Source organism: Pseudopodoces humilis, chromosome 7, assembly GCF_049639895.1.
Source record: "Pseudopodoces humilis isolate 2021_Gansu_Grassland_sample_001 chromosome 7, ASM4963989v1, whole genome shotgun sequence".
NCBI classification, from domain to species: domain Eukaryota; kingdom Metazoa; phylum Chordata; class Aves; order Passeriformes; family Paridae; genus Pseudopodoces; species Pseudopodoces humilis.
Genome location: NC_142206.1, coordinates 39,083,217 through 39,108,220, shown reverse-complemented (window position 1 = coordinate 39,108,220; position 25,004 = coordinate 39,083,217). Strand labels below are relative to the sequence as shown.

The window sequence follows — 25,004 nt, the reverse complement described above, 5'->3', positions numbered from 1 at the left end:
ATGCCAACACAAATTACCTTTTCCCCCTCAGTAGTAAGACCTATGTGACCCATACACAGTACACAACACAAAATCACAAAAGACAGTCTTTGTTTTATGAACTTTGTCTCTTTTCCCCCACGAAAATAAAATATTTTGGCCTACCAGTACAGTGAGTGCTCAATATTGACCCTCAGTAGCTCCACATGACCATTAGGAGGCTGCAGCATGGACATAAGAATGATTGCTTCACATCTAATGGCTGTGCAGTCCAAGGTAGCTGTGCTAGGTGTATTTTAAGCAGTGTGTTAACATTCTTAAGAATACTTTGGTCAAAAACCAATGCTACTCCATGTCAGTACACCTAAACAACAGTTAAGTGTTGCACAGCACAAAACATTGCCTAATTGAACAGTACTAGCTTAGAGTCCATCAGTGCCACAGCTGATGATCAAATTATTGCTAAGTTACCAGCTGGATACTTCTCTAGCCATGAAGGCAGAGACTGCTGTCAGGTAGAGTTCAGGTGAATTGAAGAGTCAAGTGAATTCAGGGTTCAGCCTCACAGATGGGAAGTGCCTGCTAGGGAAGGCAGATGTTCAGTGCTGGTATTCAGATCTGCAGTTTTGTTCCTGTGATATCCTTCCTTACATCTTTGACTCCTATTTTTGACCTCCTACTTCTTAGCCAGCATCAGTGCAGTGTTTCTCACCCCCTTTTCATGAACAGTGCAGCATAACTTTTTCTACTCAGCAACTGTCATCCCTTCCTGCCAGCCCTAACTGCCTCTTGGCATTGCTTCCTCCCTGTCATGCTCATGCCAAGAACAGCCTCACCCCCACTCTGGGAGCACAGCAATATTCCAGCCCATCAGATCTGCCCCCCAAATCACTTATTTCCATTGACATTCCACTAACCTCTACCCAGCCACTATTCTTACCATCCTTTGACTTAGCTCAAATTACAGTATAATTAAAATCACCATGGAACACAACTAAACCAACAAGATTAACTACACAATCACTTTGGGTTTGGGGTTTTTTTTGTTGGTTTTTTTTTTCAGCAGCCTTACAAGACATCTACCTGGCTTCAGCAATTCTGATGGTTGTGACAGGGATATATTTCTTCCTGTATTGGGCAAGATTCATGGTCTAGGAACAAAAATCCAGGATGTAGGCATCAGTATTAATGAAGCAGAGTTCACTGAAATGAGCTTCCTAAATCTATTTTCCCTTTTGTTTTTTTTTCATATTACTCTTTTTTTTTTTACAGTTTTCTGCCTCAGATAGTTTTCTGACTAGTCTCTTCCATATCCAGGAATTCTTAGAGAGGAATGGAAATACACATACTCTGAAGGGCTGTCTAGGACTGGCATCGAGCTCTAGGTCCTGAGGTGATGCTGTGCTTTAGAGAATGCTCCTTGAAATCAGGAACGTGCACAAAACCAGAAGGGAGACATCAGCTCTATACAGACCATATCTGAGTGCAGGAAAAGGGTGTTGTCTGCAAGTCAAGCATCTGCATGCCCAAAAATTAGAAATGCCTTACTGTCTGAGCAACACCTGATAAGTGATAACAGAAACTCATCCTGTTCAGTTTATCCAGAAGAAGTTAATGGTAATCTGTTCATGGTCCCCAGATACCAAAATGAAGAAGGATTTGGGGCAGTAAATTGCTCTTTGAGTTCTCAGGAAAAGGAAGCATATTGAGACCTATCACTCTGAAGCTGAAAGAGGACAAAGACAAACTAGAAAACAAGTTCAACCTGTGGAGTCCTTCATCACAGAGCTGTAATTCCCCTCACATTTGCAGCTCTACCTGAAGTCCTGGGAACTTTAGGTGTAACAAATCAAAGAGCGCTGGAATTGATGTAGTTGTGGCTGATACCCAGCTTTTCTAGGGCAAGTGCACCAGGGAAGCAAAAGTAAGTCAAGAATGAGGAGCCTGCTATCTGCTTTTTTTGTATGTTGATTCTATAGGGTTTCTCGCATTTATGATGTGTAACAACCTTTCAAGCTTTCTAAAGCTTTTTCTTTGGGTTGAAATACGCTACATGCACATATTACAGTCACCATAAATTGACATGGCAGCTAGCTAGATACCTGTGCTATATATCAATCATTTAGGTAAAAGAGTAACTGAATAGGAACTAAAGACATAACTTAGAGGCTTTGCAAGCAGGGGGTGGGGCAGAAGGAGGGAACAGGACATGCCTGTGACAGGTGGTGGTATATCTCCTACACATCCTGGGTCAAGAGGGTAATATGTGGTTCAGCCTGCCAGACCTCAGCTTACTTTACTACTAGTGGAAAGCAACAGTCATAGCACCTAGTAGTTAGACACCTGCAGCAGGTGGTTTTGGAAGAGCTCTGAGAGGATAAAATGTCAATAGCACTGAAAAAAAAACTTTTAATGAGATAGTAGGTGGCAGGTCGCTCAATAGCAATAGTTGGCTCTACAGGAAATGAGGCTGTGTGAGGGTAAAGTTCTGGAGAAAACACCTCGTAACATGCAAAGCTGGTCATCTGCAGACCAGATTTCAATGAATGGAAAATTACAAGGATAATGCCATTACCAGAAGACAGGGTGTATCGCTACAGCAGGCAGTTGTGGACTTGCTATATAGGACTATTGATAAAAGTCTTGTAGGATTTCAAAAAAACACCTCCTGATGAAAGCGTGTTTTCTTTAGGCCCAAGTAGTTTAAATTTATAAGAGTCTTACTCTAGTGGATATTAGAGCTTTGGGGAAATAAAGTTATCCTGAGCAGACAGGTAAAACATGGAGCAAGCCTGGCATTTAACTGCTTGAAAAGCAATTGAGCTGAGTTTCTCCATTATGTGATTGAAGAAGAGCAAAACTGCAAACCTTCCTGACCTTCATCAGCAGTATGTGCTATGGTGGTTGTTTATGTATTCAAATGTTTGGTGCTGTAGCTGTGCAGATGTGAGCAGTCCCTCTCACTGTCCATGGATATCCCTGCACACGCACAGCACAGCCCTCAGTCAAGCCTTTGCTTAGCACAATTGCATTGTGAGCTTGTGCATCTTTGTCCTTGCTGCTCCTGCACTTCAGCCTCTCAGGAGGGCAGTAAACTGCAGTCCCAAAATACATAAATGGATGTAGTTAGTCCCATATGCAATGCCTTTGGGGTAGAATGCAGGAGTGAGCCCTGTTCTGTGCAAAAGGCCAGGCAGACAGGTGTCTCAGAAGAGCAAATATCTGAGGCAAATTTCACTCAGGATGCATCTATAGTTGTGTTTTCTTTATGTTGAGGGTGTATTTTAAAAGCCACTCTTCCATCTGGCTTCACTTTCTGTGCTTTGGTTCATGTCCCAGAGCAGTCTCAATGCACTCAGGATCCCACAGAAATGACAAAAACCGGACACATGTGGTTCTACTGCCTGGCAGCGGGCAACCCAACCCAGGGATTTCTGTGGAGCCAGTTCCAAAGGTACAGTAGTTGGCTGTGGAGGCTACGTGCCATCTTTTCACTCTAGGGGTCTGCTTCTCCTGCACTGCCTGACCTGGTGATCCAGACTTAGTCTCAGCTCTTCCAGCAGAGGTGCAGCTACCAGCTGAGCACAGCCCTGGTTCATGTGTCTGTGATAGGTTCCTCACTCTAGCAAGGATGCATAGAAACACTGAAAGGAGTCCAACAAGCAGATTCTGTGAATGACTGAGGCTGAGATTTGATTGCCTGTGTGAATCAAAGATGACAGCGAGCACAGTCAGGTGTTAAGTTGTTGGCAAGCCTGGGTATGCTAATAAAGACTGGCTTCCAGTTCTCTGTGGAAATGCAGGCCAGTGGTTCCCTGTCTGTTGGGACCACACAGCCAGACGGAATCTCAAGACCCTACAAGGATTTACAAAGCATGGTCACCTCTACCTCTCCTCCCTCCCTTTCTGTCCTGACCTCTCTTTCCCTTTGCCCACTTGACCGGCACATACAGCACCACCCCTCTTGGCCACAGCTGGTCTGATCAATATTTATCTGGCTGCCTTTCATGGGGACCTGTTGAATTACGGCAAATCATCAGTATGTGAGATTTCTGGCCCCAAGCAGCCAGATGGTCTGAAGGCCCAAGTGAGGATCTCTAGCTTTGCAGTGTGTGTATGTGCACCAGGCAAGGAATCCTGCACCTCGAGGGAAGGGGTGATGTGGGTGGTGTAGTCAGCAGAAGACATAACCTCCTTCATCGTGCTGCTGCTGCAACTCAGTTACTGCACACAACACAGCTGTCCCCATGGGATAATATCCCTGTCCCTAAGACCATGCTAATTGTTCTGAGCTCCATTCCTTATGACAGATCCCCTAGAAATCTGTTCATTTTCATGTGTATCTTCAGATGCCCTGAAACTCCACAGGTTCCTCTTTGTCCCCAAGGGAGCCACTCTCCCTTCTGCACAGCTGAACATTGCTGCAATTCACAAGAGCAAAACCCTAAAGTAAATTAGGATGGTATAATTCAGTTTTGTTGAGTCTCCAGTATAGTCTACAGAAACTGTACACAGTTCTAGAGTTTTTTCCAGATTTTTGGCCCAAGAGCCAAGTGTTAGTCTCCAAAGCAGTCCAACAGGGATACTATTTTTGTTAAGGACTACAAAACTCCTCTTGTATATATAAAATTTGTTGCTGATATGACTTTATAGTTTGTCCTAAAGCAACTACTGAGCAAATAAATGACACCAAATGACAACTTTGCTATAGACAGGGCCCTTACTTTCACTCATACAGTGGCAACTGATTATCTTGGCTAGCTGAGAATGAATCCCCAAGAGCTGTAAATTAGCAAGGACTAGATCTTCCAGACACTCCTGGTGGTCATCAGTCTGATGAAAAGTCCACTGAAAAGGCTGCAGCTCCTCAAGCTGTTTGCCACTGCCTTCCTACACAGAGCTGCCCCACATCTGGCTAGCCATAATAGTCAAATGCTCATTTAGGCACTTGTTCTGCCAACTTAGGGACAAAACACTACTAAATTTCTTTTAAATGTGTTCTGAGATCTATTGATAAAAGTTGTAGAAGGGTGCAGATCCTATTAAATATAACTTAATATTTAGTATTTTAATACAACTCTTTTGTCTCCTGTCTATATCAAGAAAACCTTAGCAATAGGACAAAAGAAGTAGAGGGGACACTGCCAATTTTCATAGTGATTATCTACTGGCCAGAACAGCTAAGTGTCAATTAGAAATATTTTATTTGAAATTTAGAACCAAGGTAGCTTGTTCTATCAAACACAAATTTAGTGAAAAAAATGAACACAACCAAATTTCAAATAATTTCCTAGCCTTACGCTGACATACCAACTTTAACCTTACTGAGACATTCTACTTTCATATATTACAACAGCTGTGTCTTGCTTTGACTTCTGTGAAGTTTTAAAACTTCTATATGAAAGCAAAGCAAAGTATTCCTGTCACTCATTTTAACCTTTTCTCCTTTTCTATGTCCTAAGCAGGAAAAGCTTCCACACATGCGTATTTGGATTTCACCCATTTGTTCTTGGTGTTCTGCTCAAAATTTAATTGCTATCTTGCACTCCACACACTGGTAGGCATTGTTAGGGGTGAGAGAAAATTTTCCTTGTCTAAAGTGGAAGAAACAAAGCTGTTAATTTTATATACCCTATGAAAGCACCAGATGGGATGATTTTAGGGCTATGAGCATTTATTGATGGAGACCATACTGCTTGTTATTTTATTTCTAGAGAAGAAATGAATTAACTTTTTGATTTTACATAGAAATATGTGAAATCTTGCTTCTAAAGAGTACAACATTTAAATTGATAACTACATCCACTTAGACTTACATCCATTCCAGTAGCCTTATTTCTCATACACTGGTTTTCGAGATGTTTATCTCCTTGATCATAAAACCTGTGAAACAGGAGTGCCACATTGAGTCAAATAATCATGAACAAAGTTCTGTGGCTTCAGACAATAAATTAGAGTAGTCCCAAAGTAGCTTTTCATTTCTGCATCTTAATGTTTTGCTTTTTCTTATAAGTTTGTTTCTGAAATTAGTTCTGTTAATACTTACTTAATGAACAAATAAAACAGTTTCCATCCTTTGAAATCTTTGGGAAACCACTATATTTTTCAACAGTGTGTGAAATATAGCTTGCATATTCATATGAGAGTATCAACCATCACAAATTTACATCATGTGCTCTGCAAGGGCGACCCTAACCCTCCCTTTTCATGGCCAGTGGGAAGCAATTGTGACCAATTCAATTGATTATATTGCTGTTTTACCACGTGCAAATGGATCTGCATCTATCATGTTCAGAAGCTGTTCAAACCATGACGAACTTCTGTGAACATGGCACTGCGTGGACCTTTGGCCCTGGGTCACCAGGAGGGAACATGCCCTACTCCCACTGATGACAGCTTCTCAGAAAGGAGTGTGACCCTCTGCAGCTGGCAGCTGCCTGGGCAACGCGCCAGAGCACCAACACTATTGTAACGGTGTGCTCAGGACTCATCAACAGGGGACTGCCAGGTTTGAAACAAAATACGGCCATTTCAGTTCATAAGTTCTCAACTTTTCACGTTTCAGTACAAGTTTCAGGTTAAAACCTGAAAGAAAATAAAAGTGGTGGTGTTTTTTTGGTGCTGCAGGGATGGGTTTGTTGTTGTTGTTTGGTTTGTTTTTTGTTTTGTTTTGATTTTTTTTTTTTAATTTAGACTAAACATTGCCCTGCTCCTCCTTTCTGACAAAGGAAGGAAAAGAAAACCAATTCCAGGTCAAGGACTGCTTTTCCTTTTCCCCAAGCTGTTCTATTTCATCAGTTCAGTACAGCTTTTCAGTCTATTTTCTTTATTGCTTGGCTTTGCACTCACCAGCAAAGTTAGTACTTACTCATCACAGTACATAATAGGACTAAGAGTAAAGCACTGCAGGATTTGGTCCCACTTTTACTGTGTTCCATTAATTTTACAATCAAGTCTTGGCTACCAACATAAAATCCTAAATTCTGAAAACACTGCTTTGTATTTCTGACATTTAGTTGAATAGAGTTACCAGGTACGTGTTACCTTAAAATTGATTTTTAATGACAATATTTTACAATTAACAATAAAAAAACCACACTCCAAACCCAACTTCTTTTGCAGACTATTTTAATAAAGGGATTATAAAATACAAAAGAGAGAGAGACAGGTAACCTGAGATGCAATTTTGGAATGCAAACTTTTAGTTCAAATGTGCAAGCTCAAACTTAACAAATGTTTAAAATATTTGAGTTTGTCAAATGGTGCCAAAATAAACCATGTCTTTTCTAAAGACTACATATTTAGCTAGGCACTGGCAATGTAAATCTTTCAACCATTTCAAGTATTTGTTTAAAAGCCTCCCAGAACACGTGGGCTCCCAACAAAACTGAAGAATGAAATGTTTAGAACACTGAAGCTCAACAGCTGACTTATAATCGACCTAATATGAGAACACTACTTTGTCTTTTTGAACTCGTGAATACATTTTATTTACCAATGCATGAGAAGAACAAACAGAGAAAGTCCAGTTCTGCAGACCTGATGTGAAATGTTACAGTGATAAGAGTCAGCCCACGTAACGTTGCGATCGCAGCAAGAAAAGCTGCCCGCCAGAGATTTCATGTGCCCCACAGCTGATTCTTGCATGGCAGGAAAATCTTCAGGGGTATAAGTTAAGAAGAAGAAAACCCAACAAAACCAACAGCCTTGTTCTAATTGAAGGAAATAAAGACACAGAGAAATCCTGACATTTAGACAGTAAGTTCATTTGTGCAAATGGATTAAAGATGTTACAACTCTTGATCATCTGGTAAGAATATATATAAAATCAATCTTGTAAAATATTCCTGATTTGGAATAAACAAATAAATAAATGTGCATATGACAACATACTGACCTCACTAAACCATTTCAGTATGATAGCTTATTTATAAAAACAGTTTTAATATTCCTTAACATTAATGATTAACCAATGAATCTTACTTTGCTGTGAATATATTTAAAGAGGAATCAAACAGACTTCAGCAGCAGGACTACACTAACAAGACTGAGCTGGCTTTGAACTTTTCAAATATCAGCAGTTTTCCCAACACCAGTATAGAATGCCATGCCACCAGTTTTTAGCTGTGGGCTGCATGAAAAATAGTACTAAAAGACTAAAGGTCCACAGTTCTTTTCTATTAAAGTTGATTTGTCACAATATTGTTAATTAGTGAGGGCTTAGGGAAGGCTTACTAGGAATATAATTACAGTGATGAAAAGCATTAATAATGCTCTTATCCCGAGCCAACATAATGCTATTTACATATTTTACCCTGGCATATACCAGAAATGGCTCCCAATGCATAACGTGCTGCAGGATCATCAAGAGAAAGACAAAAAATCTCACAGGGGAAGAACATTTCTGAGTATCTCTGTTCTATTCAAGACAGCAGGGACCTTAATTTAACCAGTAATTACACTGTCACCGTAAGAGTCACCTATGGTGAGCTACCTTTCATCATGAACTGTTTTTCCATCAGGAGGGAAATGAATTGCTATTCCTGGTACATAATCGGATGCAATCTCATCTCTCACATATATTAGGACAGAAGTGACAATTGCATTTGTCTGCTGTATGGGAGCAGGCTTCTTTTCACTTTCAAAGCTCTGCACAGGCATCAATCAGTTCTCAATGAATAAACCACATGATAAGCCCATTAACCCACGTTGTTGTTATGGCCTATTTCTACTGATCAGAGCAGATCTCTGGCCCTCATTACAATGAAAGGCTAAAGTTAGACTGGGCTCAACAGGACCAGCAACTCTGCTGAGGGCACTAAAGGCTGGGCCTCCACTACCAGACCTATGTGATTTATGCTGCTCACTTCAGCAGGTGAAGAAGTGAAAGTGTTTTGACATTAACCACATAGATACTTTTGCAAACTCCCTGGAGAAGCCCAGGAACCTCTTCAGGGACTGCATGCCTTTAACGACAGTCACTAAGGAATTTGTCAAAGACCACACACCAGGTTGTTAGCAAGGAAGAGGGAGAACTGAACTGTTTTTGAATCTTTCTACTCTCAACACAGTAAATTTCCCAGGGTCCTTTCCAAAGAATTAAAACATTTCCAGCTGAATTTTAAAAATCAATACATCTAATTTAATTAATATTCAAATACATGTATCCACATTTGTCATTTATGACAAAACACCTTAACTTAAATTATCACTGAATTCCAGGCTGCTTGGTTGCAACACAAAAGACAGAGTCAGGAACTAATTTTTCACCTTAGGTATAATGTGTCAAAAGGAAAATTGTGGAGCAAAACTATCTTTTAATTTTACCAAATCAAATATTACCTGCAATCAAATGCATCTGACATCAAGTCTGCTAGATGGCTTTCGCATGGCCCATCCTACTTTTCCAAACAAAGCCAATGGACACAAGAGGCTGCAGGTCAAACAATCTGGCTGTAGGAAGCCTGCATTCACAAGATTATTCACTTGGACGCAGAAATACTTGGGGAAAGGTGAGGAGCTCTTGACACTCCTAGGGGAAGGAGGAACTTAGTACATTCATGCATGGAGCACAGGCCCTGATTTAGTAAACTTGCATTTTCAAAGTAGCAAACAACTTCCTCATAAAAGCTGCAAAGCAATAACTAATAATTTTACACTGGAAAACAAGTACTTAAAAGTTAGATTAAAACAATGTGCAAGAATAAATGCTTAATTTTCACAGTGAAGGAAAAGCTACCTTACTGTCCTGCAGGGAACTTTGTCCCAGAGGCCATGTTTAACTTAACTAAGAAATCACCTTGAAGTGATTAATTGAAGGGGTTAATTTGGAGATGGCAGTATTTCATATCACCATATTCAGCATGGAGATGCTGATGATACTTTGCTGTATGAAGAGTGAGTATTAAAGAGGAGCAGTGAGAAGAGATGAAGTAAGAGCTCATGGTCACCAGGGAATGCTAAAACAACAGGTGACATTCAGCACCCATAAATGCTAAGTTATCATAAATGCTAAGTCTTCATACAAGCTACGATGAACTCTGAGCTGAGCATTACAACCGAGGAAGGAGATCTAGAATTGTTGTTTGACTACAGAAATATTAATACTAATAAATAATCTAAATAAATAATAGTCACAAAGCAAGTCCAATGCTAAAAACATTTACAAATAGAGAATAACACAAACAATAAAACAGACAACATCATTATGAAAACTATTAAAGTCACATTTTGTCTATATTTTGAACACTAGGCACAAATCTGGTTGCATCTCAGTAAAAACTGCAGAGCTGGAAAATAACAAATTAGTATGACAAGGCCAATTAAAAACATGAGACAGCTCCTTTAAATAAGACTAGGGGCTCTCTCTGGAAAAGGAAAGTGGGGGAAATTATGGCAAATATGTAAAATCACATGGGACATGGAATATGAACAAGGAATGGTTCCTCACCATTTCTCTCATACAAAAACTAGGTGATAGCAAATGAATAGAGCTGCTTCATAACAGAAAAGGAAGTATTTCTTTACTCAATGCATCATTAACTGCATAAGACCTTGTGAAAGGAACAAGTAGATACAACTTAAATGGATTTAAAAACAGGTAATGAAAAAAATGCTGCTAAATAGAAAGACCCCCCCCTCTGGCTTAGAAAGCCTCTAACTAATTTGCTGGGACACTTGGGAGAGTGGTCACTAGTGCTGAACTGACTTTATACCCTTTTCTGGGCATCTTCTATTTGTTATTGCCAAAGGCAGTCTTTGGGCTTTGGTCTAGAAGAGTATGGTTGTCTTTACATTTTTGTCTTTATTCCCTCCTCACCACCTCCTTACAGCAGAAATGGTTCAATAGCACTGACAGCTCAGGAGATCTTGTCATCTGCCTCCTGCACAAAGCTCAGTGAGGACAGTAGGACAAAGAGCTCCACCTTTGAGTCACCCAAAGAGCTGAACAGCAGCACGTGGGAGAGGGTGAAGGGGCTGGAATCTGGGGGGGGTGGTGGCAATCCTCTGGTTGGGAAGCATTAGAATTTTTTCCCACTGAATAGGTGTGGGGGAGAGGCTCCAGACTCACTGGCTATCTTAGGATTGACCAAAGGTCAAAAAGGAGCACTTCAGAAGTTTCTAGAAGTGACTTGGGTAAATGTGGCTTGGAGGGATGCTACTTATCTCCCTGCAAAAGGTTAGGTTTGGTCAACTGAAACTAGGAGGGGCTTAGGTCTGCAGATGAAGAAGGCTTAACATTTAAGTGTCTGAAAGAAAAAACAGACGTTACAATGTCTCTCTCTACACCTAAAATTAAAATTTCATTTTTTCCAGATAGTCTGCACTATCACAACATCTGAACAAGCAAGCATTAAGAGGTGATACCATGTAGCACCATTAAACCCAAAGCAAAGCAGACAAGTGGGAGCCTCAGGAGCTACATTCACCTTGCCTGAGTTGGCTGGTCCTGAGGAGACACTAAAGCCCAGCTGGCTGCTGAGATTCTTTATTGAATTTGGGGTGCTCAGAGATTACAGCTGCTTTCTTGAGCAGGATTATATGAGTACTGACCTGACTGTTCATACAGGGAGATGACTGGGTCACAAACATAACTTTCAGTTCAACTCTAATGTATCTGTAAAGCTATAATGTCTGTATACCCCAAATCTTCCTCCTCAGCCCTGAGTGTCTCCCTTCCCTGTAAGACTCTATGCTTCAGCCTTTACATCCTAGGGCACTTCATGAGTACAAAAAGCTGAGGATTGACAGTTTGGCCTCAAACCCAACCTGGATGGTACTCCTGCACTGCAGAGCAATCAGAGCCTTGCAGGAAAGAGGCAAACACTGAAAAGGTGAATTTTTAATTTATAAGGTGCTTTCTGAAATCTGAGAGCTTTTCCCTTGTATAAAAGCACAGAGGAATGACTGAAAACAATACAGGAAACTTTCTCCACTGTCTGATACTGTACAATGTCACAAGGCTTTCATGTTGCAATTTTTTAAGCTGTACTTCCAGTGAAACCTAAATGCAAATGTCTTTTTAATGTACATTGAAAATACCATGTACTAGCAGAAGCTATTCAACTGTTGTATAAAGCTACACATTTATCCTGCCCTTTGATGTAGCCACAGTTACTACCTGCAATTCAATGGGCTATGAGTAAGGAAGAAAAAATATCCAATATACCAGCCAGAGATATTTCTTGAATGACAACCTACTTTATCAATTAATATATTTAACATACAAATACTGGACTATTTGCAGTCTCACAAATAAAATAAGGGATTTAAATTTTGCAACTGCTTTGCAGCATTTTGAACCTGAAGCCTGCAGTATTTAAAAAAAATGACCGTGCTGTGCCTTGCAGCAAGACTACAGTCTAACAACACCGAGAGAACAGACTGTTAAAATAAGCATCTACAGATTTTTTCACAACACACAGTGCCACAATGCATTTGGTAAAAAACAAATACATGTTTGCAATGAAACATTTTAACAAATCACAGAACTCAGCAGCAAAGTAGTTAAACATTTATGATTTGATTTTATCTCAGCTTGGAATGTCGCTGGAGTGTCCCACTTCTAACAACTGTTTGCTAAGTTAAGGCTTCAGTGTTTACACAGTGCTGAATGAAGCAGCCTGGTCACCAGATGTGAAAGCTTCCTTAGACTACAGCTTTCAATCAGATCACGGTCCTAATGGTCCCTGCTCCAACCTTCTTCCTCAGGACGTCCACCAGCCTTTCCAACCTGAGAGGGGGCAGGGGAGAGGGAGAGGAGAGAAAAAAAAAGGAAGCTAATGTTAGGAATGTTCTGGCTGAAAGAGACAGTGTTTGCACTGAACCAAGCTGTCCTGGTGGTGGTCACGCTCAGAAACAAAGCACTACTGTAAAAGACAGACATTAAGGGAAAATGCAGACAACTTGTGAAAAACTTTTCAACCTACAACCCAACCCATCTGCAGCCAGTCATATATATCAACTCATTTTCCCTTTGTAGTGCATGTAGTGTCTCTGTATGGTGTTAACACAAAACCCTGTGCAGCAATCCTGTGGTACATACACACTTCGGTTGTAGCAAGACAATTAATTTTTGCACTTTTAAAATATGAGCTGTCCATGGCTCTTGTTAAATGTGGCACTTAACTATTGTTTCCCCTTAAAAAATATCTTGCCCATTATCCAACAGATACTTTTACTGTCCAGTTTATAAATTTATGTCTAAAAGCCGATGTGTTTTGTGTAAAAACTTTTTCAAAATACTCAACAAGACAAGCTTCTGAGGACGTGGAAGATGATATTTTGAAGGTGGCCTGCGTGATTCTTGTGTCAATACAACTACAGAAAATAAATAAGTAGGACAAAGAGCTGCCCAATCCTCTTAGTTTTAAGGCACAGACACTATAAACATGTTCAGATTCTCACTGGCTTAATTTGATCTTTCTTTTGTTAAAGTATGTAGACAAATGCAAAGGACTAAATTTGTTCATCATTTTGCATCTACACACATTTATCCTCATCATTCCAGAAACCATGCATTCAAACTATTTCTTCAATTTGTCTGTATTTTATAGTATCCTTCAATGAAAGCTCTCCCACAAATAAACTATCTGTATAAAAGCAGACACTGTGTGTAGCAGAACACCTTCAGAGCCATGTCCAGAATATTATACACACAGCTCCCACAACGGATAAACAGAGCTACAGGTTCAAATAGCTGTATTCATTGTTACAAAGTTGACCATTTTTTCCTTATCTTGAAAGACAATTAAAAAAAAAAATTGTACAACATGAGAAATGCAGATAGGAAATAAAAATAACACAGCTTTATCAAAATTGCAAAATGCATTTTATCTCCTGAATTCATTAGTAACTTCAGTGCACGTAAACTAGTCAACATGGATTTATTGCCACAAGTCATGACTAATGTGCTTGGTACGTATTGAAACACTCTTGTTTTCCAGGAACCACCAAGCACGATGAAGCTACACCTTTCATTGTACTCACCAGGTGACTTAATTCCTGAAATGAGATTAAGAATTCACCACCCAAATGTAATCATCAGACACCAGGAAAAGTATGTGGAAAGTTCAGCTCATTCTAGCTGTTCCACAGGGACTCTGAAGGAGTGAATGCACAGCTAAAAAACTGCTGCTTAGGTACTCCTCTCCCTTCAGTTTTCCAATGGTCACTTTTCCTTCTTCTTCCTGCACCTCCAACTAATGCATTTTCAGGCTGTTTTGTGAAATAACATCTACTGTGCTTTGGCTTTATGGAGGCAGCACCCATGAGCCATAACTCAGTGCCCTCAGTACATGCAAGTATAAAGTCAGGGATTTCACTAGTTATTTGCTCCTGGAAGTTTTCTCACATGGATACATCAATGTCTTCTAAGGATTTAGATTCTCAGTTACTGATTGGTCACAGTTTTGTCAGTCAGTCTTACTTTTGTCAATCTTTCTTACTGGGAAGTTTCCCTGCTACATGGGTTGCCAGTCCATGTGCAATCCCAGAAAGCAATGGCAGGTTAGTCCTCTTTCAGTGGCACGTGTACTCAGAAGCACAGTAGCTTTCTCAGCCATTTTAACTCTTGCTGGAGGCCTCTTTCACATTAGCACCCTCTCTAATGTACTTCAGAGACATAAAAGCACCAGAGAAAGATTTCAAACTGTTTGGACAAACAGAAGGTTTGGGCTGAAAATTGTTTTTCTGGGAGACAGCATAAAACCTGTAAAATCTGAGATCATGGCTTATTTAAATCACTGTTCAGTTAAAAAGAAATATTGTGTGGCTTATACAAGGCAGGGGGTGGGGGGGAATGACTTCAGTAATTGAGGCTCCTTTTGGGGAAACACAAGTTGGATGTCACAGCTTACACACTGCCCTACAAGTGGGTTTAGATGTGCACCACTCTGTGACCAAGCAATGGCACTGCACACCAGAGCAAAACAAGTCAGCGAAGAGCTGCCCATGTTTGAAGAGAAATACCACTGGGATGAAAGTAGCTGTCTTCTGTTTAACCTTGAAACTGTCAGGCTTCATTGAAAATAATGAGGCTTAACAATCATAGTTACTGCTTTTCAAATGAATGATGACTGAAATCATCAAAATGAGGTATTCCTCACCAAATACAAACCATGCAGAGCGTATTTGCCTTTTGTTTCAGTCATATGTGGATTTGCAAATTTGTTTATTCTTTATCAGAAGGAAAAAAAAAGTTAGCAGTGGATTAAGACACTGTACCTTTGAAAGAGATTTAAGCAGCAACGTAAAAGAGAAATTGTAACAGCTATTTATAAGATAAAATAACAGAGGGCAAAATTTACCCCTACACAGACACAAGACCCAATATACCACTGAAATCCCACTTAAGCCTACAAAATAATGCTATGCGCTGAATCAGTGGTTAATAACTCTTGATACAGGCCTCAGGGGGCTTTTTGGAATGATAATCCTGGACTCTTTGTTCACCAAGGGCACAACTCTGTCATCCCAACTCACACTAAGCAACATTTTCTTTGTGAGTAATAAATAAAAGGCAGCTCAAAAGGCCATTGGTGCCAGGGAGGTGCTACCTGCGAGGGGAGAGGGTGGCAGAGCCAGCCCTTGTTGATAAAGCTTTGTGCCCAGCCCAGAGGATACTGCAGGCAGCTCCCTCTGGAGACTGAGCATTTCAATGTGGAAAACTGCAGTAATAGTTTTGTACCCCAAGATCAAAGGGAACTTAAACAGAAGAATGGACAATGCTGGGAACTAGTCTCAATGTTTGCAGGTTTTATTGAAAATGTGCAAGACATGAAGACATGAAGAAAGAAACTTCTGTTACTTCGTGTAATTTCACCAAATTTTACTTAACTGAAAGCAGCACTGACCACATTTGATTGTATTCTAAGAGAAGTTCTAACAAATTCTAACATTCTAACAAATGACATTTGTCTTTTTGCTTGTGAAGAGTCCTCATAGTGGAAGTTAAATGTGCAACATGACACTTCCTCCTGAGATGTAAGCAAGGACACTCACTGAATTTGCATCTCATGAAGCAACTGAATAAGTCTTTCAAGAAGAAAGCATTTGAATGAATATTTTAGATGAGACAGAAGAAAGATATGGTGGGTGGGCCATTCTGTTGTAGTGCTGAGGGTCCAAATGTGCAAGGACAGACACACCTTTTGGAATGCTTTACAAAGGGCTCACTCCCCATTCTCACACATTTCAATTTATTCCTTAGAAATTTTTGAAAACTGCAGCAGATGACCTTCACTATTTCTTCGTTCTTCAAATACTTCCAGAAAATCTGTCCCTTAAGAAATAAATTCTCTCAACATATGCCACATCAGCATTCTTTATACAATTATTGTATGCATGCATGCAAAGTGAGTACAAAAAGACATATAAAATATAGGAAAAAGCTATGGATTCAGATGGATAGGTACAACTTTGGTTTTATTTCTATTGATTTACATATATCCAAAAGTAAAAAGTAAAAATGTCCAGTGCTTTTCATGATAGATGAAATTTGCATTAATGAAAAGCACAAAGATGATGGCTAGAAATATTCTTTATCTACACTACATACTTCTGTAATGCTCCCATGAAATGGTAAAATTAAATAAAACACACAATTTAAGAAAGGGACACCCAGTCCATCATTATTTTTAAGTTAGCAAAAGACACAATGTTAAGAGTCTTGAATTGCAGTGGCTTAATGCTTCCTTCATACAAATTTGGAATTAAGCAGTTGAATCTGTGTTCTAAACAGAAATAAAAAGAATTCCATAAGGGGCTTGCTGCTATGATATTACAGGTTTAATTATGTCCTTTTAAACTTGTTGCTAAGCTTTAAGAAGATCCTCATCTTTGGAGGAAGCTATCTGAACAGATCATTACTAGGTGAGTCTTCCCTAAGACAACTTCTCAACAATTCAAACTTCAAAAGAATTCTCAACTTCTCTACCACTTATTTCAAACTCTGTTCCCTCGTCACCTATGCACACAGCTGTCAATGCCTGGGTGGAGCATATGTTGTTATGGGGAGTGTTTTCACACAGACCCTGAATTGCTTGACAATCTGCTCTGACTTTTAGCAAAGCTTTCCTCCTGTGAGTAAAAAAAAAAATAAAAAAAAAATTTGGTTTTAGACTTAGTGTCCATAAAGCAGACTTAAAATCCTAACTGACAGAGAAGTTTGCTCCAGGACACAGAAGCTGGACAGATATGTGCAAGTATGTTACCTGCTACTCTCTGCTACTCACTCTTACGCACATTTTTGGCTTGTTTCCCTCTTTCACATATTTTGCTGATGAAGTCTAACTCTAACCTGTAGTTTGAGATCAGTAAAATTCTGCAAGTGCATAAATCCACACAGATTGGTACATCCTTCCACACTGCTCCATCTCTGGCCCAAGGAACTGACCCCAAAGACAACAGTGGCCTTTACTCCTGGGCTCTGAATATGACACTTATACAGTCATAGAGTGAATTCCCAGGAATCATGGCCCAGAAATGGATGAAATGGACACCCAACTGACAGAAAAGGCACCCTTCAAGTAGCCCATGTCCTAATCTGCAAAGCAATATATATATACTACCCAAAAACAATGGTTTCTACCTGCAAATGGAGGAGTTAAGTGATAAAAACAAAATCATCCTGGATTTTGAAATGGTATATAAAGGCTTATAAACCTAAGCTATAATCCTTGGTTATCTTTCCAGTAGATAAGATTAGGCTCAGGCTATGAAGATGGCCTTACTTGCATGATTTCTGGCTTCTTGTGGAATGTGTTTTGCTGACACTAATTCCCTTTAGAAACCAAGCTTTTGAAAATATATTAGATAAATAAAATGCATTGGACAAAAGCACTGCAAGCAGCTTAGCAGTAGAGTTCAGTGAATGGTTGTTTGGTGAGTGGTTGTACAAATAAATTCACTTAATTTTATTTAGAATAAAATAACCCACTTCCTCTCCTTTCCTTCAGTTTTCCTCTTGGATAAACTTAATAAAATTCCAAATGGCATACTTGTTTTCAGGCTTTTTCTGTCAATTCAAGGAAACAAATGACATAGAGAGAGAGGCTGCTGTGATACTTGTCTTGCCCAGAAACCAGTCACTCAGACAGGATCATTTACTCAGGAGGCTGGAGCAAACTGGTTCAGCTCTATTATCTGCAGGAGGGAACTGGACCCTAGCTGCTTCCCTCTCAAGGGAATAGCACTGTGCTAACACTGGGTGTTGGGGTGGCTTGTTCTCAGTTTCAGAATTTGAGGCTGCTTTGATTGAATAAAATACTTAAATATTCAGTGGTCTGAAGCCTGGTATCAAGGATACGACCTTGCAGTGCATGACCTATCTACCATGCTACACAGCTATCACCCTCTTACTCCTGGCTGATTCAGTGAATTTTTAATTATCCTTATTCTTCAATTCAGGTATTATTTTTGCCACCTCAAAAGCCTGCCTTTTTAACAGTATTTTTTAATCCTCAGTAAAAATCACTGCCCATTGAATTTAATGGTGTGTAACAACTCCTTCATAAACCATCATAGTGATAAAGACCACATGTGGTTCCAGTGCACAGGCTGCCTCTCTCTCCTTAACAAAGTTTCTTCTGCATTTTTTGGATCAGAGTTTTGGTGTCTTTCTGAATGGCACACTGGAGTTCAGCCCTGGTTTTGAAGCTGATGCAGAGTACAACTCAGTGCCCTCTGTCAGACAGGTGGCTGGACTGATGGGTATTAATGGTCCTGCCTGGTCTTAAAACATATTTTAGAGACTGATTTAGCAGCACCAGTGAGCTCTAAACCACAGTAGACCACAGTGCTGAATCTAATCACTACAGGCACCGCTGCCAGTTCCTGCCTGCCCAACACTGTTTGTAATGTCACTCCAAAAAGTATGTTTCATTAAATGTACAGGCCTTAAATTTGGCAGGGCAAACCCTTTTGCCTCTGAAAAGCACTGTCACCAAACAAGCATTCCTATTAAATCCCTTTCAGTGTCTTCTCAACCCAAAAGAGTAATTCTGTATATGATTAAACTTAGAAGCAAATACAGCCAGTTGGGCTCTCGACAGCAGACGTATTTCAAAATAAACCTGGCTTACACAGGCCTTGGCTAAAATATTAAGCCTTTATCTGTGGTCCACAATAACTAATCTTGTCAAACTGTTTGCCCTCTACCTTCTGTTTGAAAGATTAGAGCTAGCTCACCATTACTATTCACCTTGTGCCATCACTAGCAGCAGGAAAAGTGAGCAGTAAACACAGTTGGTCTATTTTGACAGCATTTCACCCTACTTTGCACTGATGTAGATTGTTACACATTACAGGATAACACAAAATCAGGACTTTGCTTCTGTGCTGGATTTAATGCCACCTTGTGAAAGGTATCACTCCTTTACTTTCTAATGCTTGCTCAGGACAGCATACATTGCCAAAAATAAATGAGCTTCTGAGAAAGAAAAATAAACCCTGAAACAACTACACTGCACTTCAGTACATCAAAATCTACAGCATATCATAAAGACCAGGCTCTAACTATTGGATGGACCATTCATATCTGAGTATGTGGCTGATATTAGAGATAAAAAATTAAAAATAGCTGAAATAGAGGATATATTGGCATATTTAAAGTCAAATGATACACATCAGATTATTTAATCGAATCTCCAAATTTCCCTTATTGCTCCAGCTTGAATCTACCAGTTTATATGGAAATTTTATGCAAAATTCACTACTTATATTTGTGCCAGAAATCTCTTCTCTACACCTTCTTCCATAAGCTTGAATTTTAGCACTGTTTCCACACATTTGGTGTCACAGCTGTTCTCAGGAGAAATCTTGACAGGGGTCAAGACTGCTCCATACAGCGTACTCCTTGCATGTCCATGAAGTTTGTGCTCATATGAATTGGCAAGGGTCTCCTGGATTTTTCTTGTCAAATAATTCCTGGTAGTCTGTGTTGCCTGCTTATGGAAAACTAGCAGTTTTACCTTATGCTAATGTGTCTTCCCCACAGGAAGTACTCTGCCATGGTATTTACTCATTCAAAGAGGGAAAAATATCAATTCCTGAAAACTCCTGACGAGCACTAGTCCTGCCCCTTGGTAATGAGGTTTGGTATCATTAGAGAGCTATGAATCACAGGCAGTCTCATTGTGTCTCTGAACTGTTCCTCACATTCTTGACAGCAATACAGGCTCAGATCTGGTTTCCTCATGTGCACAAACATAATAATAACAGAAAAGTATCCCACTGAATTAGAGCCTAAAATTTCTGAATACAGAGCCTTTTTCTCCCAGCTTCTCAGTGTGGGCTCTGAACTGTGTCTGGCAACAGCTCGCCAGTTTTCTTATACTATATTCAACAGAAATGTATTTCAAGAGATGAAAAATGGACCTCCTTTACAGAGACTTTTGGTTTGTTCTAAATCCATATTCAGGAAAATTTAAAATCAATGTCAAAAATTGATTATCTAAAACAAACAGTTTCAAATTTGCCCAAAATGAACAAATTAGGATTTATTTACAGATCTGCAGAGAATGTGATTATTAAGAGACTCCAAAAGTTGCAAATAACAGTCTGAAACCACCACATTACACCTTTATTCATGTTAGACTTCTAATAAAGTCAAGTCTGATCCTCTCAGCTGCCTATTCCAAGCAGGTCTCACCTCCTTCAGATATGCTCTGGTCAAGTCCTGCTCACAATGAGTTTGTACAATTGCAAATACTGATGTACTATGGTGCTGGTTTTGGCTGGGATAATTTTCTTCTGGCTGGTACAGGGCTGTGTTCTGTATTTGTGCTGAGCACAGGGTTAATAATATAGAGATGGTTTTGTCACTGCTGAGCAGGGCTCACACAGAGCCAAGGTCTTTCCTGATTTGTGCACTGCCACGCTGGCAAAGAGGCAGGTTGGGAGGGAGACACAGCTGGGACAGGTAATCCAAACTGACCAAAGGGATATTCCAGACCACATGACATTGTGCTCAGTATAAAAGGGAGTGGGAAGGAGTGGGAAGGGGGAAGATTCAGATCGATGGAGTTTGTCCTTCCAAGTAGCTGTTCTGTGTGGGGGGCCCTGCTGTCCTGGAGATGGCTGAACACCTGCCATGGGAAGCAGTGAATCAATTCCTCATTTTGCTTTGCTTGCATGTGCAGCTTTCGGCTTTCCTATGAACCTGTCTTTATCTCAACCCGTGAGTTTTCCAGCTTTTACCCTTCCCATCCCACTGGTGATGGAGTGAGTGAGCAGCAGTGTGGGGCTTGGCTGCTGGCTGGAATTAAACCATGACAACTACTCAGGCTGTTTCCCAAGCACATCCCATCAAAGCACAGCTCTGGCAAACTCTGTATCATTAACAAGAAAAACAATTTTTTGAACTTTTTTCTTAATTCCACAAGTATTTTAAAAAACCCAATGCAGACTTGATGGCTCTAAGCAGCTCTCAATCCTGTTCCACTTCCCTGAGGTGATTCCACCTCTTGACCAAAATAAATCTGGAGCTTGTGGAGAGAAAATTCCTTCCTATAAATCATCATGAAATTCCCTCCACATTAAAAATAGGTTTTACATAGGTTTGTTGTATTTTATCACCAGTGTGATATTGCCCAAGATGGAATGATGCCCACAACACTGAAAGATCAAGTAGCAATGAAAACAGGTATGGATGTAAAAGGAAAGCATTTTACTAAGCTCTTAGCAGAGTTAAGTCCTTCATAATGGGATCAGACTGGTAGGTGAACTCTCTACCCCTCTGGTGGTTTCAGGACAACTCACACTTGGCCACACTTCTGAAAAGTATTTCTAGGAAGAAAGGGAAGTCTTCCCTCAAAAACTAACAAAAGGTCCATGGAAAAAAACATCCTCTCTTCCTCCTACTGCTTCCCTTGGTGGCAATTCTGCCTGGTGATGACTTTAGTGGGACTGATTGTAAGAGAAAAAACTTGTAATTTCTGTTGAAAGCATATAAATTCAGCTTTACATAGAGTCACAAAATTCTTCAAAAGCATTGAGTAAAATCTGTAAAATGTCTTTTGTGTTGAGTGCACCACTTAGATATCCCTTTTATCTGATGTACATATGTTATATTCCTTAAATAATCTATGATTATTTTATCAAAGACTGAAATAGAAATTATAGAAATACATATATTATGAGGCACAAAATAAACTGCTAAATAAAATAATTTTATTGTACACATTTCAATACCTGCACAATACGCAATACCTGCAGTGTCTTTCATTGAAAGGCTGAATTCTGATACTTTCTATGGGCAAGAATTCCATTATCTGAAGCTAAAATGATCAAATATGGTCCTAAAGATTTATGCCTTCCAACAGTTCAGTGTTTGGATCTGTATCCTTATACCCACATCACATCATAAATGTAGAACAGGAAAGCTGAGCAACTAGCCAATAAAACAGCAGTGGTGACTATGGGGTTAAAGCTGTTTTTAGCTCTCATAAATACAGTTGATGCTGCCCTTCTACAAAATCTGTTAAAACAAAACAAAAAAAAGCTTTATGGAAAAATCTGATACTTAATGGCTCAGTAGTTTTTCAGAAACACGAACTATAATTTTTTTCTCAGATAACTAGCCCCTGGTTAAGTAAAGGTATGCTTAATTTTAAGCAGTGGAAAAAAAATTTAAATGTTTTAAAATTTGCTTAAAATAAAATACTTTGTTGGCTTAGTCAGTTTTTCTTTCTGTTGTTGTAAAGAACTGTCCCAGAAATTCTCTAAAAGGTTATACGTAATTCAGAAGCTTCAGAAAGTCTGGGCTTTCTTTATGAGCTTCTGCATATACATTTACAGTATTCAATCTTTTGCATATGTTAAGAAACAGTATGAGTATTAACAGAAAGAACCGCAAATTTATTTTTATTCCTTCAGCCAAGCCACAAATAAATGACTCTTGCAAACAAACCAAATACTATTTAGTAACGGCAATGTAAATGCCATGGACTTATTTTATTTGGATATAAAATATTAAAGTAAATGAGTATTTGCTGTGACACTCTTTTTATCATCTTGGGAAAAAAAAAAAAGCAAGTCTGAGAAAAAGTTTTCTTGCTATTCTTCAAGGAGCACTCAATCTGCTGTTCAAAGTTATTTAATAATTTGTCATAGAATAGTTAACTATAAGCTTACAAATACTGTGTCAGCATGCTTCTTCCTATTGGGCAAACAACTTCAAAATCTAATTTGTTTGTGTTATTGGTCTTACTAAATATTAGTCTTTGCAAGTCTGGTTTACACCACTGAAGTTAACTATGCCAACATTCTGATTTTGTTCTGAAGTATTCCACAACAAGCTGATATTATACAATACAAGTCCAAGAGCTAGCTGATCCAGTTTACTGAGTGTATACTTAGTGTATTTTGCCACTGATAAATCAATAAAACCACGTTGTAATCTACAAACTTCCATCTCTCTGAAGCAGCTATAAGTAAACTGTAAATGAACACACAGGTCAAAAAACTGATGCTGTGATTATGTTGACTCTGAAAACATTTGACTTTCATAGAATACATTTTAGTGTTTGAGAGAATGAAGCTTCAGCACTGCTTTTATTTTCGTGAAAGGCTGAGATGATAAATATTCAAATGACAATAAATATTTGTGTTTATATTGTAACTACCCATACTTTAACAAAACAATATCTGCACTGCAATCCACAATGTACAGAGGTTAAGTAAACCATAGCTACAAAAAGGAAATAAATACTTGACTTTGACTGTATGTGCAGTTTTGCATTCTTCATCTTTGTGAAACTCCCTGCAGCCAATGGACATCTTGACTGTGCAAGGAACGCACAAAAGTCACACCTGTCATTCCCTTTGATTAGGATTTTTTTGTCTCCATTCTGTAAAGTGCACCACTGAGCATAATACTGGCACTGATCATAAACTGTCACATGCTACAGACCTCACTACAATTTATGACACCAAAAATATCCAGGAGAAGGATATCTCATAATCTGCTCTGGCAATATCACATATTATAACTGCATGAGACTTTCAGTAGTGATACCACAACCTGCTCTATTAAGGGCAGTTCCTTGCTTTTAGTGTCTTGCTTCAGGCTGTCCAGAAGTCCTCAAGTTACCACCTCTAAAACTAAGGCCACAAGTTTCTTTCAAGGTGATAAACATAGCAGCAGTGCTACCAGTTCTCTTTTTCAAGACAAGCATAAAAAAGAAAACTTTCAGTTACAGCATTCAGCCAAGCTAAGGAAAACCTGCTTTTAACCCACATCTGCCACTTCTCAGGGGAGCAGTACACACCAGAGTTGAAGACATTTCTACCCTTCTCTTTCTGAAGCTGTGAATTACTACAGAAGTGACATATGAAATGCTATTAGATCTGAAGGTGCAATTCCATGGGTGGCGATCAAGGGTGTCCACCTGGAAAATGGGAGATGGAAGTTCTGATAGTGGTTTTGTTCTAGAGGCTTTGTTCTAGAGGTTTTGTCTCTAGATTTATGTTCTAGAGGCATTGGATAAAACTGTTAAAAAGCCCTAAAGGTAAGTGTCAGAAACAGGTCTTGCTTCTCAGAGGTGACTAGACTATTTGCTCCTCTCTGACCCAAGCAGCCTGCACTATTTTCTGCTACACAGTACTGCTTCAAAGCAAGGAGCAGGGAGCATCCAGACCAGACCTGTGTGGTTAAAACGCCCCTCTGAGGTACAGGAGATCTGAACCAGGATCTCCACAAATGGAGGAGAAACCATTCTGTCATGCCCTGGAGGAGAATCCCTGCTCTCAAACAGCTGCTTAGAAAACTAAAAGTGGGATGGGGGCAGATGCCAAGGACACTTTAGAAAGAAATGTCACACTGCTCTGCACAGATCTCTGAAACCAGCTTGCCTCACTCTGCCTCAGCATGTCCACTTGGGTCTCCAGGGAATCCAGGCAGAAAAGACAAAAAGTCAATTGTTTTATAATTTTTTCAATTAGAAGTTTTCTGCTTATGCTTATCCAAGTCCTTCTATTCCAAGTGCTTATTCAAAGTGCTTCTTTGGGCTAAGAAGTTACCAGTA

The 25,004-nt window shown here is 39.5% G+C and overlaps 1 protein-coding gene across 3 annotated transcripts in view; it reads right to left on the bottom strand.

Moving 5' to 3' along the window:
* Window positions 1-7,158: 7,158 nt before the first annotated feature.
* MIPOL1 (mirror-image polydactyly 1) overlaps window positions 7,159-25,004 on the bottom strand; it is a 188,313-nt gene continuing 170,467 nt past the window's right edge. For all 3 annotated transcript variants that reach the window (XM_014249747.2, XM_088057511.1, XM_088057512.1), the window contains exon 13: window positions 7,159-12,712. In XM_014249747.2, the coding sequence (XP_014105222.1) occupies window positions 12,646-12,712 (67 nt within the window). In that variant the 3' untranslated portion in view covers window positions 7,159-12,645. The remainder of the gene's footprint in view (window positions 12,713-25,004) is intronic.